Genomic DNA, 21,814 nt, shown 5'->3' on the forward strand with positions numbered 1-21,814 from the left:
TCCAGAAGCAACTTTTAGTTAACTTTTTTGGTGAATGAATATTAAGATGTGATAACTATTGTTACTCCTACACGAGATTCTTCACAGAACTTAGAACTCATTAAAATGGCAAGTGACCTCTGCTCACCATCACAGCATGTGGAGAATTTATAGCAGTCTAGTGATGATTGGGTTCGGAGAGGGAGAGGGTGATTTGTGAAAAAAGAAAATACAGGGCAAGAATATGTATTCTTCATCCTGGACTGAAATCAAAGAACTTGTTTAAAGCCTGGTCCGTAACTAGAAAAGTAGTTCATCAGAGGGTATAACTAGCGTTAACTAGTGGAAACTTCCACCTAATGAGAATTAATCCTTTTGATTGAGGGCTGAGGTACATAGTTTTCAAAGCCAACTTGCAAAAATGAAATACGACTAATGGATTAAATGCAAACCCTGAAAATTTTATTTAACTATATCACTTGTATATATTTTTTTGGTAACCAAAAAATTTCGTTGGTATTTTCTTTCTAATTAGTTATTTGTTAATTCTAAGCTTCTTTAAGTACCAAAGCTCTTTAAATTTTATTCATTTAATATTAATCCAATAATAGATTTTTTTTAATGCTAATCCTTTTTACTGCCATAAACCAACTAGTCAATTCAACAGTTACTACAGAGTTACAAGACTGAGGAGTCTTTATTTGTAAATCACTCAGTATTCTATAAAAATTTTTGTTTAAACCATGCATTACACTTGTGTTCTCCAACCATCACATCGGGCCCCCAAACATTTCCTTCCAATACATTGAAAGGATCCACTGTAGTTACAGATTGATTTAAATTTTGATTGAGGGAAAGGCCACTAAGCATTACTTCAGGTGACCCAAGGGAAGTACTAAGATTAAGTTATTACAAGATACTTAATAAAAATATTAGGGAAAAAGGTCAACAAATATCTAACAGCTGGCAAATAGCAGACACACGTTAAAAAACAAACAACAAAACAAACAAGAGTTGTCATCGGGCTTCCCTGGTGGTGCAGTGGTTGAGAGTCCGCCTGCCGATGCAGGGGACACGGGTTCGTGCCCCAGTCCGGGAAGATCCCACGTGCCGTGGAGCGGCTGGGCCCGTGAGCCATGGCCACTGAGCCTGCGCGACCAGAGCCTGTGCTCCGCAACGGGAGAGGCCACAACAGTGAGAGGCCCGCGTACCGCAAAAAAAAAAAAAAAAAAAGAGTTGTCATACACAGCCCAGTTCCTGAACATACATCCTATTAATGGGAAAAAGGAAACTTTGGTGTCCAATTCTCTACCAACCTGCTGTACAACCCTAGGTCACACTATGTCATTTTGTGGAAGTCTTCTAACCTCCTCAGACTTCAGTTTCCCTATCTGTAAACAGTTCATCTCAAAGGCCCCTTCCAAGCATTATTATCATGTGGTATCTTCACAGACATCAGCCTCTCTTGGTCAAGACATGGGATCAATAGCATGATGAGGTCCATCATTAGCCAAGAGGAAGACAGAAGGTGAAGGTATGAAGACTTCTACTATTCAATTACACTGAAACTAGGATCTTCTAATAAATATATGCATAACATAAAATTAATACAGGCATTGACAAAATATTTGCCAAAAATTCCATTTGTCACATATAGATTTCTTAATAGACAAGATAACAAATACATTATTAACTTCCCTAGCAATGAGCACTGAGTAACAAGAGTCATCCCCCCTCAAACTTCCCAGTAAACATGAGTAGTAGATTTCTCATTTTTTCAACCACCTGCTATATTTATATCTTTACCACCACGGATTTGGGAAGCAATAAAAATTAGAGTTTGCCGTGTCTTTTCCATTCTGACAATCAACAGTCCATCTAAGTCAATAATAACGAAAAAAATAAAATGAATATTCAAGCTACTTTTGATACTTTTAATGTGGGCGAAAGGGGAAAACAGCCAAATTTTAGCTGAACTGATTACAGTATCAGTCTAGAAATAAGTAATCAGTTCCATTATACCAAATACCTGTTTTGAAACATAGCTCTTTTTTTCAAATATTTAAAAGCAGATCCTGTGCTTGCTTTCCTCAACATCAGACAATTCCCCCAAAACACTGCCAAGATTGGTTCCTGCAAATGCCTCATTCTTCCTATTCTTCTAACCAGTGTATAATGGCAACAAGTTCATATAAAAGTAGCTCTCTCTTCTGCAGTACTCTGACCATGCTCTTTAAACATTCAACCATGGTCTTTGTCCACACACAACTCAATGGCAATCCATCAGGAAATTTATACTTACCCAGCTCATCCCAGAGTTGCCTATATTTGTCAGTCATTGCGGTGCCTTGTTGCCTCCAAAGTGACAGACGAGGGTCGGCCATGAACTGCTCTGTTATCAAAGTCAACATTCGGGCCCCGTTTGAGTCCCTCATCTTCAACATCTCCCGCACCTAGTGGGGAAAAAACAGACCTTCAGAAAAATGTTAAAAAATGAACAGCAATACAGAGACAGACTACTTTATTTCTTTGGGGAGGGAGGGTGGGGTGGTGGTGGTGGTGAAGTCTTGATACCATCCTTCTTAAGCAAACAAAAGTTGTTAAAAACGAGCCTCTGAGGGACTTCCGTGGTGGCCCAGTGGTTAAGACTTTACCTTCCAATGCAGGGGGTGAGGGTTCAATCCCTGGTCAGGGAGCTAAGGTCCCACATGCCTCGTGGCCAAAAAAACAAAACATAAAACAGAAGCAGTAATGTCACAAATTCAATAAAGACTTCAAAAAAAGAAAAAAAAAAAAAGGTCCACATCAAAAAAAAAAAACCCTTAAAAAAAAGAAAACAAAAAAACAAAAAAAATGAGCCTCTGTCCTAACTGGCAATTTAATCAGAGAACTGACCATTGATTTTTTAAAATTATGTTTTAGAATCCACACGAGGAAAAGAAATTTGTGTAACTTCCCAATTTTCCCCCAAAATGTTTTTGTCAGCCTACAGAAAAATAATACCAAAATAAACAAGACAAATCACTGGGCACCTTCCTGACTCCCTAACTGATTGCGCTTACCACCAGAGTAGTAGAGTCTAAAGCACTGTACTGAGAACTCTTTAGAGATCTTCTGAATTGATCTGATAGTGTTTATAATAATAGCATCTGTCCTTCCATTTTTTTTTAAAAAAGCTTTATTGAGACATAATTCACGTACATACAATTCACCAATTTAAACTGTACAATTTAAACCTCTTTCAGTGGTTTTTAGTATATTCAAGTACAAGTTCTACAAGCGCTTCATTTTTTGAGGTAAATCAGTAATTTCACTAGATTCTTTCTCACCGAGGATTTCCATGTAAAGAGCAACAGCATACTTCTATTCACTCAAATGGGACTGTTTTTGCAATGGTAAGAGGAAATGTAAAGGGCTGTAGGTTCAGAGCTCTCTTGCTCCAAATGAGCAATCCTTGAAGCGGAATCATAACCACTGACCTAGTAAGTTAACTTGGCTTCTCTGCTGGAACCTCAAGCTCTGTCCATTATTCTTCTGTTACATTTCCCAAATAAACAAGAAAACAAGAAAAGAAACACAAGACTAAGTTGCTCTACAGGAAATCCTAAATGAATCCATCCATTCTTAAAGTGTGTACCGCTATGTGTTCAATGAATAGGAATCCCAGCTGAACATCAGTTCTCTGTGTGTAGAAAATTAGTGGAGCAAGGTCATAAGTAGTAGATAAGGAGAGGGGAGTCCTTTTATTCAAAATTCTTTCTATGTGAAAGCCACATGAAGGAGGCAACAGCAGATCTTCAAAAAAGCAGCCTAAACCTCTAGATCAATAGGTTCTGCCTCAGTCCTGTACCCTGACAAGTAATGGAACCCTCACCCCAAACCAGGCTTCAGAATTTGAGCCTTGTAGAGAACTCAAATGTACTTCTGCACTGAATCACAAGGGTATGCTTCCCAGAGGGTTTTTTGAGTAATCTTAAGAAGTACTAAAAAGGAGAAAGAAATGGAGTTGCCATTTATCGGACATCTTGCTAAAGAGTTTTACATTCATATCTACCTTTTAATCTTCACAACAACCATATAAAGTAGGCCAGATTATAATCCCCATTTTACAAATTATAAAGCCATCCCTCAGAAGTAAAGTAACTTGTCCAAAGGACAAGAGGAATAACTGGAATCAGAACCCAGATCTGCCTTAACTCTGGAAGTTATGCCATTTCCAAAATTAGATGTTGCTCTTACTTCATATGGTATATACAATGTGTACATCATATATAAGGATAAATATAGCAACTGCAGGCCAGTCTAATACCTCTTTCACATTGCTTCCACTAGGCCACAGTGTACTCTCTGCTGATACGAGAATCTATGAAATACTTCCTGTGTGTCTAAATATACCAAAACTTTAATATTACCTCTATATATCATGGATTTAATTTAGTATTTATTTTCCTAATAAATTTCTAACCTACTACTCAGTTAGCAATAGCAATGAAAATAAATGCTTTACTATTAAGCATACAAACCAGAACTATTAACCAACACTCAAATACATATACATTAATTACAGCCTAATGGTAATTAATTTTCAGACTGTTGACTGTGAGGTATTACAAGAGTCTGAAGTGCCTATGAATTACCAAAGAATGATTAAATCATGTGAAATAATTTTAGAGTTAAATGTATTTTTACTGTAATCTAATTCTTGAAAAATTGGCAATCTAAGTATGGTATATGGAATAAATCTTTGTTTTTTTTTTAAGGCTGCACCACGCAGCATGCTGGATCTTAGTTCCTGGACCAGGGATTGAGCCCATGCCCCCTGCATTGGGAGCGTGGAGTTTTAACCACTGAACCACCAGGGAAGTCCCAGGATAAATCTTCATTTAAAGGGTTTTCATTAATCAGAGTACACTAATTTTTGGCTATAAGCAGTAACAGAGTTTACTCTAATTCTTCTGAACTACAAAAGCTTTTAATTATTATGAATATTAGAGAAGTTGTTTAACAGAAATATCAATGAACACAGTTATCTGTTCCCTTAAAACCAATTTGAATATGTTATCTATAAAGATGGCTGTACCCCCAATGAAAAGACATTGCTTTAATATTATTTAAAAAGCATTTTATCCAGTATTTAGGCATGTGTTTATGGTACTAAGAGTTCTGTGTAAAGCAACAGACACAGCTTCTGTTCACAATGAACTTATAATGAAGATAACTTTGTTTCTTAGGCTATCAAATTTTGGTGATGAAAATTAACATTTACCAAGGCCCAACTACTGTTAGACACCATTATCATTTAACACCATAATCACAACAACTTGAATGGATATGCTACTATTAGCTAATTTTATAGATGAGGAAACTGACTTAAATAACTTGCCAAGGTACATACACTCAATAAGATTTAGAACTGAGATTTAAACCCAGGTTTGTTTGACTCCAAAGTTTATGCTCTTGAAACTAATTTAAAGATATCGACATTAAGCTAATTATATAAAGCACATCTTAAGGACTATATTCAAAGGTATGCTCTACTTGGGAAAATTAACTGGAAGAAGAAAAAAATTGAAAAGATGGCATTTCAAATAACATTAAGCTATTTTATTTTTAGTACTGAACAGTTTTTCAAAATTGTATAAATTGCCACCATTTGATTAATAAGAGCTGAGAAAGACAAAAATGGCCCATATCTTGTCTAAAGATACCTAAGTAAATTAATGCTTGCATTGCAACACAGAAGTCTCTAATGGTTGATAATAACTTAGTCTATTCTTCCCCCCACCCCGCCCCGGCCATGCCACATGGCTTGCGGGATCTTAGTTCCCCGACCAAGGATTGAACTGGGGCCCTGGCAATGAAAGCACCAAGTTCTAACCACTGGAACGCCAGGGAATTTCCAGTTCTTAAAAAAATAAATAAGAATTTAAAAAGAAGCCTTTATCCTATTGTAAACATGATCATATATACTTTCTATAAATGTATATATTTAGAATATTTCTTTAAAAATAAAAAGTCATACCTTTGCAAAGAGCAAATTAAGCTGCTTCCCTGATCCGTGGTACCCGCCCTGGGAAAGGAACAGTTTAACCTGTTCTTGAACCTGCTCTTCATCTAAGTGCCAGCAGTTTTCATCATCTATACTAGCACCTGCTGTTGGATCAGGAGCACCTAGAAATAGAAAGAAAAAAATAACACATATGCTAGGAAAAACTCTGGGCTAAAAGGGCTCTGATAATAAACTTGAAAAGAATTAAGATTCTGTATTTTTTGCCTAAACACTTTTTAATCCAATCTCAATTTCAATATACATACAAATGTATGACCGAAAATAAATGTAAAAATTATTCTTTTATTGCCAGGACTTTGCTGATTTGTGCTAAGCCAAAGGGTGATGACTTTAGAGCTGAGATGTTTCCCTTTTTTAAGATCAGAGACTATACCTTTGGAGATGACTTTACAGGTTTCCTAAAGAAAAAAAAATTCGCAAAAATGTCTCATTGTAAATATGTGATGTTTATAAAAGCTCTACTGTGTAGGACACATTAGTAAAATGTTTTTCAGAGACATCAGAAAAATATGAAACAAAGTAAACTCAGCAGCGTATTTCTCTTTACTATGTTAATTCAAGAAGCTTTCACCATTATCTGCTGCTGTATAAACTACATGCTGACATAAGTCTTTAGTTGCAGAAAACCAAAGATTAAAAAGGGAAATCAAGCCACATGGGAACAGGCAGTGCAGCTGTTGTACTAAACCAGGTTGTAGTATCACCTTGCCAAAACCGCGTAAATATTTTATTGCTGAAGTACGCATAAAAGGTAACAGCTATGTAACAAGCCCTGTGTGTAGACTACCTCAGAAACTCAACAATTACCCAGATATTTAGGCAGGTGAAAATTGTTTCATTATTTATTAATAAAATAAAATAAAATGGTACTTAAGGCCTAAGTTCATAAGTAATACAAAAACTAAATCTAAAATCTCTTCTCAATAGTGTTTCATTGCCTTATCAACCCTTAAAAAAATACATGTGTAGGTATGGTTCTACACTTCTTTTCTTTTAATGATCTAATGCAGACTCAACTGGCCGAGGAAATAATCACTAACATGTGCTTAGAACCAGGGTCCATTAGTCCCTAGGAGGAAGACAATGGGTCTGTGAGCCTCCCTGAAAAAGTGTGCTTTCATTCATTCAGCCGACATATTTACTGAGTGAGTGCCCTCTGCTAGACTTGGGGATGGACTGGGGTACAAAATAGAATTCCTCTCCTCACAGAATTTACCATCTAGTTCAATGGCTTTCAAACTTTTTTGACTAAGACCCACAATAAGAAATATAATTTATATCATACTCAATACACCTGTGTACCTGGACACTTATATGATCACACCTATTTATTAATCTGAAGCAAAGGTATGATGAAAAAACACCCTTATTGTAAGTGAAGAGGTCTGATATTTTCTATACTATTTCATTTTTTAAAAAGGCTTGTCATAATTTTTAAAACTGATTTCATAATGTATAATGGGTTGCAATCCACTATATGAGAAACACTGGTTTAAGTATGTGAAATCAATATCAAATGTAATAATCACACATACAAATATATAATAATAAATGAACTAATTGTTTACAGAAGAGGACAAAGTACCAGGAGATCGTATCAGAGAGCTCTGACCCGCCCTTGAATTGGCAGAATAAGCATACCTTGAGGAAATGGAATTTGAGCTGAGATCTGCCTTAGGTAGATTAGAAGATAAATTAAGGCAGAAAAAGGAAGCACTGGGTCTGCATGTGAGACTAAGAGCTTAGGCAGAGGTCTCGGGCATAAAGGAACATGGTACGTGGATGAAACAAAAGATAGTCCATGTCCATGCAACCCAAAAGTAGGTGATGAGGAAGAAGAGCAATACAAGACAACTCTGAAGAGAAGGGACAACTCTTGCCAGGCCAGAGAGCCCTGACAAGTGAGGAGCTTAGTTTCTCTCCCTAAAAGTAATGAATGGGAATTCATGACAAGGTTATCCGAAGTGGAAGAATGGAATACTCTAGATAGTAAAAGATGTTCTGTCCTGACGTACATCAATTTCAACATTCCTGTCATGGAATATTATGCAGCCATAAAAATGAATGTGAGGATTCTTTACGTACTACAATGGAAAGATAGCCAGGATACACTGTGGAATGAAAAAAAAAAATCAAGGTGAAGGAAAGTATACATACTGTGCCACCTTTTATGTAAATGAAGATTTACATTAAGAAGATTTAAAAGAGCTTATGTGTTAGTATTTCCTTACCTATGCATAAAATATCTTAGAAGAATGATTAGAATGAGCAACCCAGTTACATGAGGGAAGGAGGTTCTTCACTGAATACCTTTTTCATACTTTTAAAATCTTGAAACCACATGAATATATTCATGTATCTAAAAATATCTCTAAAGTGTGGAGAATAGATAGGGAGCAAAAATATTTAAGAGTGGAACGGTGAGGGTGATATACTGATGATACAATAATAGAAAGGATAATAATGGTAGCTTAAAAAACATCAGTGAGAACAGAAATGGAGAACCTGACAGAAATTTAGGATATAAAAGCCAAAGGACTTGGTGAAAAAGTAGATACATGAGATATGGGTGATCAGGGGGCTGAGAGAGACATGGTTTTCTGGATTGAAATACTGGACAACTCACTGACACACAGACCACCAGAGCAGGATCAGTTTCAGGGGAGGAGGGGCAGTGTTTAGATCATAAGCTCAATTTTATTATTATTTAAAAAAAATTTTTGGCCGCACTGCGCAGAATGCGGGATCTTAGTTCCCTGACCAGGTATTGAAACCACACCCCCTACAGTGGAAATGCGGAGTCTTAACCACTGCACCGCCAGGGAAGTCCATGAGTTCAGTTTTAGACATGGTGAATTTCAAGTACCTCTGAGATAGCTGGCCAAGAAGAGGGGACAGGATTTCAAGTAGGGAGCTGGATATACTATGGGACGCAATACAGGGTAAAGAGAGCGTCTAAGATGGAACCCTAAGGAAGGCCAACACTTAAAGGCTGGGCAAGAGAATGAGGAAGGACAGCAACGGGAACGAGTAGCCTATTAGGAAGAGCAGGAGAGACTGGCTCTTCCAGAAGGCAGAGAAAGCTGTTCCAAGTAGGGAGTTATTTAAGCTACCAGAGAGCAAGGATTATATCTGCCCTGTTCACCACTGCCTCCTAACACCTAGCCGGTGTTTGCCATTATCAGGCAATCAAGTACTGGGAGGAACGGGGGGAAAAGAGGGAGAGAGAAAGGCATAAATACATTCCACCCCTACCAAGAAAAGGTTAGAAAGGAACAGAAAGGAACCACTGCTAAAGTATCCTCACATGCCTTATCTCATTTTCTTCTCACAATGTCCCCTGGAGGTGAGTATAGCTATGATCCCCTTTCTACAGAAGGAGAAACACGTTCAGAGTGGTTATGACTTGTCCACAGCCACAATGCCAAATCCGGTCTCCCATTTCTCTCCCCTGCTGAAGAATATATCCCAGAACCTTGGAGCTCAAGTTTAACCCTGAAGGTATCAAGGCAGCAGTTGTCAACCGTAAATCAAAGATAAATTTAAGGAAGGATACTGAGGTCTGTTAGCATGTTTCTCTTTTACAGGAAAATTTAAGGACACACAACATTGTGAAGAGTTAACTAACTACTGGGGTTATATCTGTAACCCCTAATCTAGCTCATCCCTTTGATTCTAGAGAAAGACAGACACAGACTCACAGACACAGACATACAACTGTACAAAGACAGGCCTCCACTTCCTCAACCCTAAACTTCTATAATGTAGGAATAAAAAATTAAGTAATCAGTTGATAAATAAAACATAAATTTACTCTAAACACAACTCAACATTTTAGGAATAAAGACATGTATACTTTACATTACAGACCAGGAAATTAATGTCTACAACAACAACCCCCCCCCAAAAGAGCAAATTTATTTATTAAACTTTTTTTTTTTTTTTTTGGCTGTGTTGGGTCTTCGTTGCTATGAACGGGCTTTCTCTAGTTGAGGCGAGCGGGAGCTACTCCTCGCCGCGGTGCGCGGGCCTCCCACTGCAGTGGCCTCTCTCGTTGCGGAGCACAGGCTCCAGGCGCGCGGGCTTCAGTAGTTGTGGCTCCCGCAGGCTCAGCAGCTGTGGTGCACGGGCCCAGTTGCTCCGTGGCATGTGGGATCCTCCCGGACCAGGGATCGAACCTATGTCTCCTGCACTGGCAGGCAGATTCCCAACCACTGCGCCACCAGGGAAGTCCTATTTATTAAACTTTAATGCCAAAGTTTAAACACTTAAATCCTAACATGTCTTGATTACATGCATTAAAGTATTGCCCAAGCCTTGTATAAAATGTAGATTTGCAAAATTTATTTCTACTTGTTAACAGCTGTCTATAATCAAAGACAAACCTCTCAGCATTTAGCTTTGAGAAAGGTATGCAAAGAGAATCATAATTCATGTATTTATACATTTGCTATTAGATATTCCCCCAGTTGGGCAGGAACCAGAACCTGTGTATGTAAATTAAATGATCCATTAAAGTGTTTTAAAACCTATCATATTTTTTAACCCTTTTTTTTTTTTTTTTCTTTTTGCGGTATGCGGGCCTCTCACCGCTGTGGCCTCTCCCGTTGCGGAGCACAGGCTCCGGATGCGCAGGCCCAGCGGCCATGGCTCACGGGCCCAGCCGCTCCGCGGCATATGGGATCCTCCCAGACCGGGGCACGAACCCGTATCCCCTGCATCGGCAGGCGGACTCTCAACCACTGCGCCACCAGGGAGGCCCATAACCCTTATTTATATTTATAATTATAAATGCTATAACTTTTACAAGTGTATAATTAATCTTTGTGAGCATTTTATTACTGAGGCTTAACTCTTCAAAGTTTCAAGCCTTCAGGGAAAGTGAAATTATCTGTTGAAAAAAGTGAAACAGTTTGTCTCTCACTCCCAGTTAGGGTGTGTGGATTTGATTCACCCTCCTACCTTGCTTACATAATGCCACAGGAGAAGAGCAAAGGAGAGTTCAGAGACAAGAAGGACTACTGTCCACGTCTTTGGCTTTCCCTGCCTGCTACTTGATTTGGTTCAGATTTAGTTTTGATTTACCCCAGTATCAAAAACTCTTACCCCAGCGGTTCCCAAAATTAGGAGTATATCAAAACTCCAGAGGCACACCATGAAAAACAGATGCTTAGGCACCACTTCAGACCTACTGAATCAGAATCTTTGCCACAGGTAAAAAGGCAAGGGCAGTGGGGGTGGGGAGTGTGGCTGGGAAACACTAGTCTATATTTGGAGAGAATCTTAAACATGGTGGCACATTTTGGATCTTAGTTTTGAAAAGTATTCAGGGTCCTAAGTCATCAGACAGACGCCTCTCCAGCGTACTGACTAAAGTAAATTTAGGACATATTGACTGAGATATCTGTCTCTTGTCACAAAAACAGTCACTTCTAAGCACTGGGCAACACCAAATCATTCTGCAAATTTTAAACTGAGATATTAAGACATGTTCACAACTGGCTTATACTATGTTTGGTATGTGGAATTATCCACAGCTTTGGGTTCTAACGGGGAACTTAAAGCTTTATTTTTTCTTAAACTGCTGGAAAACAAATTCAAACAAGTGAAGGGCTTTAGTTTACATGTTCATCTTAACTGTGACCTAACTGCTTTAGTAACACTATTGTCCAAATAATGCTTTAAGCGTTTTATATTTATGTAGCAGTGTTCTTTTTTGTTAAAATTAAATTGTAAAATTCAGTCTACAGAGGCAGAATGCAGGCAGCAGATGTCTACACTGCAGAGGTGATTAATTCAGCCTCTTTTGCAGGACCTATAGAAGAATGCCATCTCCGACAGTTTTAGTGCCTGCTGTTAAAGATAGGAAACATTAAGTCTGTGGCTTACAAAGACACCAGTACACCTGTCTTATAAGCTGAAGGCAAAATCCTGGCATCAACCATTGGCACCAAGAGAGGGAAGGCAAGGCAGCAAACTTTAGAGATTCAGGCTCAGAAAAAAATCTTTCTTTAGAGAGGACAAGGACTAGAAGACCACTGAAAAATAATGTGCATTGAATAAACACACACTTGAGAAGAGCTTTAAATTTTATTCTTACTGAAATCCCCATTTCGAGGTAGTGACTAATGCCTTCATTTCAATATACAATTTTGTGGTGGCTAAAAGAGCCAGATCCTTTATCCTATTCTCAATGGTCAGTCCATGTAATTCTACTGCCATGATGCAGTGTGGTGTCCTCTCCAGGAGCTGTTAGAGGACAACCTGTTTTCCTTAGCCTTCAGGCTAATGACAGAGGGAGCCCTGGCATGCACCCTCAACAAGCCACCTTCCCTTTAGCTAAATTCCAAGGAAATAAATAAGTAGCACGGTAATCAGGATATATTTCAGGGAACTCAAATAGGCCCGTCAGGGTTTATAGCCTTTCTTCTATTCTTTTCCTCTCACCTGACTTTATTACTCATCTCTTATTATCATTTAATTTACTTCAGAAGTTCAATGATATACTTATTCATGTACAGAAATAATCATGTATTTTATATGGATAAAAAGCAATAAAATATTTGTACATTCACGAATGCTCATTTAAAAAATTCAGAGTACTCTATGCTTAAGAGGTAAGTCATTTTCCATAACTTAGCTAACAAATGTATTAATGTATTAGCAATTACCTGGTGCACAAACATAAATAAATGCACAGTTCTCAGAAAGTCTTTTTTACATAACCTGGCTCTTCAGATTTATTAAAAGAGATCTACTATGTTTGCAAGGTCCAAGAATGGTTTGCTCAGATTATTATTATTATTATTATTATTTTTTGCGGTATACGGGCCTCTCACTGCTGTGGCCTTTCCCGTTGCAGGAGCACAGGCTCCGGACGTGCAGGCTCAGCGGCCATGGCTCACGGGCCTAGCCGCTCCATAGCATGTGGGATCTTCCCGGGCTGGGGCACGAACCTGTGTCCCTTACATCGGCAGGCAGACTCTCAACCACTGCGCCACCAGGGAAGCCCTGCTCAGATTATTTTTAAAGATGTTTTTTTAAAAAAAGTTCACAGGGCTTCCCTGGTGGCACAGTGGTTAAGAGTCCGCCTGCCGATGCAGGGGACACGGGTTCGTGTCCCGGTGCGGGAGGATCCCACATGCCCGGGAGCGGCTGGAACCGTGAGCCATGGCCGCTGAACCTGCACGTCTGGAGCCTGTGCTCCACAACGGGAGAGGCCACAGCGGTAAGAGGCCCCTGTACCGCAAAAAAAAAAAAAAAAAAAAAAGGTTCACAAATATTTTCCTCAACTATCTTGAAGACTCATGTCAACTGCCACATCACAATGATGGAGATAATAGCAACTCAGATTTACTCCTTTTTAACCCTCCTAACCTGATGAAATAGGCACTCTTTTCCTAACCACGTTTTACAAATAAGAAAACAAAGCCCTGAAGAGATTCAGTTCCTTGCCTCCACTCAAAGAGCTGGAAAGCAAAGGGACCAGAATTCTAATGTAGGCTGTCTAACTTCTAAGCTCTTAAACACTCTGAATACTCTTACAGTGGGAGGTAAGAGAAACCTCCAGGGAGGGAGATGGGAATAATAAGCTCATCTAGCCAACATGGAGACTTAGGATCAGTTAAAGGAGACAGGGATGGCAAGGAAACTGATCACAGCTGGTAACAATTCTTTGAAAATTATGAGAGTTGGGGTAGTGTCAGAGATGGCTATAGGGTGTGAGGGAAGGCAAGATTTGGAGGTAAAAAGAGAAAGGATAAAGGGTATTGGGCTAAAAGTAACTTGGCTGTCTCTGCATTACCCTATCAAATACATGACGTGTCAGAGATGTGACTCCTCCCAATTAGGAGACAGAAGTCCTAAGATTACTTCTCATTTGCTAAAATGTTTTTTCATGTGAAGATAGATGATCATGTGTACATGATTGTATATTTCAACAATTTTTTAGAACAAAATAAAAATCATATTATGGAAACATCAAGTTCTAATTAAAACTTGAGGGAAAAACTGGTAATTTTTGGAAGGAAATTTGGCAGCAATTACAAAACCCAAAATGCCGATACCAATTTTTCTGGCATTTCTACTAAGAATCTATTCCTCAAAAGCATTTGCACAAATCCACACATAGACAAAGAATGGTCACAGCAGCACTGCACATAGTAGGAAAAAAGTGAAAACAACTTCAAAATCCTTCAGTATGTTAATGATTAAATATATCCAGAGTATGTATTACTACATGCAACACTTAACACAGTACAAGACCTATTTTACTAACAAGATATTCATGATATATTAAAAGAAAAAAGGAACTGCAAAAAAAAGTTTTTAAAATTGTTTTTTAAAAATTGCATACATGTGTGCACAAAGAAAACTTGCCTCTGAAGACTCTAAACCACACTGTCAGCCATGGTTGCCAGGGAATAAGGGAGCTACTGGAGACTAAGGCAGGGGAGCTGTTGGGAGCCAGTGAGTTCTTGTCTTTTTATCTTCAGATACTTCTATACTTCCATACATCTTTTCAACATGCAGTCTTCTTTTTCTTTTTTTTTACTTCTAAGTTTCACACTACCGTACTTTGAGGTAGCACATTTAAAGCAACTTTAATTCTGTCCTATAGATAGATTTGCTAATTACATTGACCACCAGTAGTAGGTCATACCTTTGCTTCACCAACTGTCAACACCAGAACGGTCTACAATAGAAATGATAATGCCTGTAATAACAAAATTATCTCCCTAGGATAACTGTACAAACTAGTTGCTAATGCAAGCCCAATTACAAGGACTGTGACCCTCCACAAAGAAACAAAATGAAGAGAGATGTGACATGAGGCCTCCATCAAACAACTCCAACTGTCACTCACTGCTAGATTTGGAACAAGTATGTGTACAAGAATAAATCTCCAAGTTCTTACCAAGAACAAAATGGAATAAAAAATGATACGGTTACTTTTTTAAAAAGTATAGCTGATTTACAGTATTATGTTAGTTTTAGGTGTACAGCATAGTGGTTCAGTATTTTTACAGATTATACTCTGTCAAAGGTTATTACAAGATAATGGCTATAAATTTCCTGTGCTATATACAATATATCCCTGTTGCTTATCTATTTTATACATAGTAGTTTGTATCTCTTAATCTCATACCCCTAATTTACCCCTCCCTTCCTTCTCTCTCCCCTCTGGTAACACTAATTTGTTTTCTGTGTCCGTAAGTCTGTTTCTGTTTTGCTATATACATTTGTTTTTATTATTTTTTAGATTCCACATATCAGTGATATCATATAGTATTTGTCCTTCCCTGTCTGACTTACTTCACTGAGCAAAATAGTCTCTAGGTCCACCCATGTTACTACAAGTGGCAGAATTTCATTCTTTTATATGGCCAAGTAGTATTCCACTGCATTTATATACCACTTCTTCTTTAACTATTTGTCAGTTGATGAACACTTGGGTTGCTTCCACATCTTGGTTCTTCTAGATAAATAGTGCTGCTATGAACACTGGGGTACAAGTATCTTTTAGAATTAGTGTTTTCATTTTTACTGCATATATATTCAGGAGTGGATCATATGTTAGTTCTATTTTTTTAAAAAATATTTATTTATTTAGGCTGCTCTGGGTCTTAGCTCCAGCATGAAGGATCTTTTTTAGTTGCGGCATGTGGACTGTTAGTTGTGGCATACATGTGGGATCTAGTTCCCCGACCAGGGATCGAACCCGGGCCCCCTGCATTGGGAGTGTGAAGTCTTAGCCACTGGACCACCAGGGAAGTCTCGTTACTTCTATTTTTAGTTGTTTTGTTTTTCTTTTGGAGGAACCTCCATGCTGTTTTCCACAGTGGTTGCAACAATTTACATTCCCACCATCAGTGTATGAGGGTTCCCTTTTCTCCACATCCTCTCCAACATTTGTTATTTGTAGACTTTTTGATGACTGTCACTCTGACAGAGTAAGGTGATATCTCATTGTTGTTTTAATTTGCATTTCTCTAATAGTTAGTGATGTTGACCATCTTTTCATGTGTCTATTAGCCATCTGTAGGTCTTCTTTGAAAAAAATGTCTATTCAGGTCTTCGCCCATTTTTTGATTGGGTTGTTTATTTTTTTTGATATTGAGTTGCATGAGCTGTTTGTGTATTTTAGATATTAATCCCTTGTCGGTCATGTCATTTGCAAATATTTTCGCCCATTCCATAGGTTGTCTTATCATTTTGTCAGTGGTTTCCTTTGCTGTGCAAAAGCTTCGAAGTTTAATTAGGTCCTAGTTGTTTATTTTTGCTTTTATTTCTTTTGCCTTAGAAGACAGATCCAAAAAAATATTGCCATGATTTATGTCAAGGAGTGTTCTACCTATATTCTCTTCTAGAAGTTTTATGGTTTCAAGGTCTAAATTTAAGTCTTTAATCCATTTTGAATTTATTTTTGTTTATGGTGGGAGGAAATGTTCTAATCTCTGTTTCACATGTGGCTGTCCAGCTTTCCCAGAACCACAAGTTGAAGAGACTGTCTTCTCTCCATTGTATATTCTTGCCCCCTTTGTTGTAGATTAATTGACCATAGGTGTGTGAGTTTATTTCTGGGCTCTCTATTCTGTTCCACTGATCTATGTGTCTGGTTTCTGTACCAGTACCATGCTGTTTTGATTACTGTAGCTCTGTAGTATAGTTTGAAGTGTGGGAGGGTGATAGCTCCAGCTTTGTTCTTTTCTCTCAAGATTGCTTTGGCAATTCTGGGTCTTTTGTGGTTCCATATGAATTTTAGGATTTTTTTGTCCTAGTTTTGTGGAAAATGTCATGGGTATTTTGATAGAGATTGCATCAAATCTGTAGATTGCTTTGGGTAGTATAGCCATTTTAACAATATTAATTCTTCCAATTCAAGAGCACGAGATATCTTTCCATTTCTTTGTATCATCTTTAATTTTCTTCATCAGTGTTTTATTGTTTTCAGAATATAGGTCTTTCACCTACTTGGTTAAGTTTATTCCTAAGTATTTTACCCTTTTTGATGCAATTTTTAACAGGACTTTTTTTTACATTCTTTTTCTGATATTTCACTGTTAGTGTATAGAAATGCAACAGATTTCTGTATATTAACCTTGTACCCTGCAACTTTACTGAATTCAATTACCAGTTTTTGGGTGGAGACTTCAGGGCTTTCTCTGCAAATAATAACAGTTTTACTTCTTCCCTTTCAATTTGGATGCCTTTTATTTGGTTTTCTTGTCTGATTGCTCTGGCTAGGTCTTCCAATACTATGTCAAATAGAAGTGGTGAGAGTGGGCATCCTTGTCTTGTTCCTGAATTTGGAAGAAAGTCTTTCAGCTTTTCACCACTGAGTATGATTTTAGCTATGGGTTTCTCATAAATGATCTTTACTACATAATAAAGGACACTGTTACTTTTTGTTTAACAAACTGTGAGTGCCCATTACTTCTTTTTTTTTAATTTTTATTTATTTACTTATTTTTGGAGTACAGTTGCTTCCACAATGTTGTTTTGGCTTCTACTGCACAGCAAAAGGAATCAGTCATACATATACATATATCCCCTCCCTTTTGGATTACCCTCCCATTTAGGATACCATAGTGCATTAAGTAGAGTTCCCTCTGCTACACAGTATGTTCCCATTGTTGTCTATTTTATACATAGTACCAATAGTGTATATCTGTCAATCCCAATCTCCCAATTCCTCCCAACCTCCCCCTTTCCCCCTTGGTATCCATATAACATTTGTTCTCTATGTCTGTGTCTCTATTTCTGCTTGGCAAATAAGGTCATCTATACCATTTTTTAAAATTCCGCATATATGCGTTAATATATGATATTTGTTTTTCTCTTTCTGACTTACCTCACTCTGTATGACACTCGCTAGGTCCATCCACGTCTCTACAAATGACGATCATTCCTTTTTATGGCTGAGTAATATTCCTTTGTATATATGTACCACATCTTCTTTATCCATTCATCTGTCAATGGGCATTTAGGTTGCTTCCATGGCCTGGCTATTGTAAATAGTGCTACTACGAATACCGGGGTGCACGGGTCTTTCTGTATTATGATTTTCTCTGGGTATATGAGCAGTAGTGGGATTGCTGGGTCCTATGGTAGTTCCATTTTTAGCTTTTGAAGGAACCTCCATACTGTTTTCCATAGTGGTTGTATCACTTTACATTTCCACCAACAGTGTAAGAGGGTTCCCTTTTCTCCACACCCTCTCCAGCGTTTATTGTTTATAGATTTTTTGATGATGGCCATTCTGACCGGTGTGAGGTGATGCCTCATTGTAGTTTTGATTTGCATTTCTCTAATAATTAGCAGTGTTGAGCATCTTTTCATGTGCCTCTTGGCCATCTGTATGTCTTCTTTGAAGAAATGTCTACTTATAGGTCTTCTGCCCATTTTTGGATTGGGTTGTTTGCTTTTTTGATATTGAGCTGCATGAGCTGCTTGTAAATTTTGGAGCTTAATCCTTCGCCCGTTGCTTCATTTGCAAATATTTTCTCCCATTCTGAGGGTTGTCTTTTTGTCTTGTCTATGGTTTCCTTTACTGTGCAAAAGCTTTGAAGTTTCATTAGGTCCCATTTGTTTATTTTTGTTTTTATCTTCATTTCTCTAGGAGGTGGGTCAAAAAAGATCTTGCTGTGATTTGTGTCGAAGAGTGTTCTGCCTATGTTTTCATCTAAGAGTTTTACAGTGTCTGGCCTTACATTTAGGTCTTTAATCCATTTTCAGTTTATTTTTGTGTATGGTGTTAGGAAGTGTTCTAATTTCATTCTTTTACATGTAGCTGTCCAGTTTTCCCAGCACCACTTATTGAAGAGGCTGTCATTTCTCCACTGTGTATTTTTGCCTCCTTTGTCATAGATTAGGTGACCACAGGCATGTAGACTTATCTCTGGGCTTTCTATCCTGTTCCATTGATCTATATTTCTGTGTTTGTGCCAGTACCATACTGCCTTGATTACTGTAGCTTTGTAGTATAGTCTGAAGTCAGGGAGCCTGATTCCTCCAGCTCCATTTTTCTTTCTCAAGATTGCTTTGGCTATTGGGGTCTTTTGTGTTTCCATACAAATTGTAAAAATTTTTTGTTCTAGTTCTGTGAAAAATGCCATTGGTAATTTGATAGGTATTGCTTTGAATCTGTAGATTGTTTGGATGGAACAGTCATTTTCAAAATATTGATTCTTCCGGAGCTTCCCCAGTGGTGCAGTGGTTGACAGTCCGCCTGCTGGTGCAGGGGACACGAGTTTGGTCCCTAGTCCAGGGGGATCCCACGTGCCGCAGGGCGGCTGGGACCATGTGCCACAACTACTGAGCCTGCACTCTAGAGCTCGCAAGCCGCAACTGCTGTGCCCGCGCAACACAACTACTGAGGCTGCATGCCACGACTGCTGGGGCCTGCATGCCTAGAGCCCGTGCTCCGCAGCAGGAGGGGCCGTGGCGGTGGGAGGCCTGCACACCACAACCAGAGAAAGCCCACGTGCAGCAAAAAAGACCCGGCACAGCCAAAAATGAATAAATAAAATAAATTTAAAAAATATATATTGATTTTCCAATCCAAGAACATGGTATATCTCTCCATCTGTTTGTGTTGTCTTTGATTTCTTTCATCAGTATCTTATAGTTTTCTGCATACAGGTCTTTTGCCCCCTTAGTTAAGGTTTATTCCTTGGTATTTTATTCTTTTTGTTGTGATGGTAAATGGGATTGTTTCCTTAATTTCTTTCTCTGATCTTTCGTTGTTAGTACATAGGAATGCAAGAGATTTCTGTGTATTAATTTTGTATCATGCAACTTTACTAAATTCATTGATTAGCTCTAGTAGTTTTCTGGTGGCATCTTTAGGACTTTTCTATGTATAGTATCATGTCATCTGCAAACAGTGACAGTTTTACTTCTTCATTTCCAATTTGGATTCCTTTTATTTCATTTACTTCTCTGATTGCTATGGCTAGGACTTCCAAAACTATGTTGAATAATAGTGGCAAGAGTGGGCATCCTTGTCTTATTCCTGATCTTAGAGGAAATGCTTTCAGTTTTTCACCATTGAGAATGATGTCTGCTGTGGTTTTGTCATATATGGCCTTTATTATGTTGAGGTAGGTTCCCTCTATGCCCACTTTCTGGAGAGTCTGTATCATAAATGGGTGTTGAATTTTGTCAAAAGCTTTTTCTGCATCTATTGAGATGATCATATGGTTTTTATTCTTCAATTTGTTAATATGGTGTATCACATTGATTGATTTGCATATACTGAAGAATCCTTGCATCCCTGGGATAAATCCCACTTGATCATGGTGTATGATCCTTTTAATGTGCTGTTGGATTTAATGTGTTGCTAGTATTTTGTTAAGGATTTTTGCATCTATGCTCGTCAGTGATATTGGCCTGTAGTTTTCCTTTTTGTGACATCTTTGTCTGGTTTTGGTATCAGGGTGATGGTGGCCTCATAGAATGAATTGGGGAGTGTTCCTTCCTCTGCAGTTTTTTGGAAGTTTGAGAAGGACAGGTGTTAGCTCTTCTCTAAATGTTTGATAGACTTCACCTGTGAAGCCATCTGGTCCTGGACTCTTTTTTGGGGGCTGCATTGGGTCTTCGTTGCTGCGTGAGGGTCTTCTTCTAGTTGCGGTGAGTGGGGGCTACTCTTTGCTGCGGTGCGCAGGCTTCTCATTGCAGTGTGCGAGCTTCTCATTGTGGTGGCATCTCTTGTTGTGGAGCACGGGCTCTAGGCGCGTGGGCTTCAGTAGTTGTGGCACACAGGCTAAGTAGTTGTGGCTCACAGGCTCTAGAGCACAGGCTCAGTAGTTGTGGTGCATGGGTTTAGTTGCTCCGTACCATGTGGGATCTTCCCCGACCAGGCCTCAAACCCGTGTCCTCTGTACTGGCAGGCGGATTCTTAACCACTGCGCCCCCAGGGAAGTCCCAGTGTGCCCATTACTTCTTAAATATTGTCCTTAGGGAGGATGGCAAAATACACAGGTCATAGTTTCACCCCTGATGGAGCTTACAATCAAGTAAACATAAGCTATACAACAGACATGGGATGGCTGAATAGATTTGATTGTTTGGTAATATCTGGAAGAGACTGAATAGACTGATATATATGATGGCTGGGACACAGAAGCATTCGAAGGCTAAATTAAGCAGAACAGGCAGGCATGAATGGAATTTATAGTGCTAGTTTTATAAGAACCATCCTCAAACAAATTGAAATGTCTGATGAAAGAACAACACACAAATGCACACTTGGGTAGAACTACAAGAGGTACATCTTTGGAGTATGGATGCTAGGTGCCTCCTGTGTCTCTGTAAAAAATACAATCACCAACGAGTCACAGAATCGTGAGTGGAAAACATCTTAGATGTCATGTGTCCACCCTCACCTGACATGAATACAAATGACCCTTAAACAACTGGGTTTGAATTACATGGGTCCACTTAGAGGGACTTTTTTTTTCAATAGTAAATACTACAGTACTACATAATCCCCATTTGAATCCACAGACGTGGAACTGCAGATACAGAAGAACTGTGGGCATGAGGAACCACAGGTACAGAGGACCGCAGGTACCCAGGACCGAATGACTGTAAGTTACACATGGATTTTCAACTGTGCAGACGGTTGATGCCCCTAACCCCCAAGTTGCTCCAGGGTCAACTTTATATCCCTTCTATATCTGGCTAACTGAGACAGTATCTCTGGACACATGGCACTGAAGTGAGGGATGAATCTAGCCTACTTTTGGGATTGACTCAAGC

At 38.6% G+C, this 21,814-nt stretch overlaps 1 protein-coding gene across 1 annotated transcript in view; it reads right to left on the reverse strand.

Moving 5' to 3' along the window:
• ZSWIM6 (zinc finger SWIM-type containing 6) overlaps positions 1 to 21,814 on the reverse strand; it is a 211,996-nt gene that overhangs the window by 51,877 nt on the left and 138,305 nt on the right. The window contains exons 3-4 of the mRNA XM_082622336.1: positions 6,002 to 6,150; positions 2,282 to 2,432 (exon numbers count right to left, since the gene is read on the reverse strand). Of these exons, the coding sequence (XP_082478462.1) occupies positions 2,282 to 2,432; positions 6,002 to 6,150 (300 nt within the window). The remainder of the gene's footprint in view (positions 1 to 2,281; positions 2,433 to 6,001; positions 6,151 to 21,814) is intronic.

The sequence above is a fragment of the Mesoplodon mirus genome, assembly GCF_964341445.2.
Source record: "Mesoplodon mirus genome assembly, chromosome: 5".
In the NCBI taxonomy this organism is placed as follows: Eukaryota; Metazoa; Chordata; class Mammalia; order Artiodactyla; family Ziphiidae; genus Mesoplodon; species Mesoplodon mirus.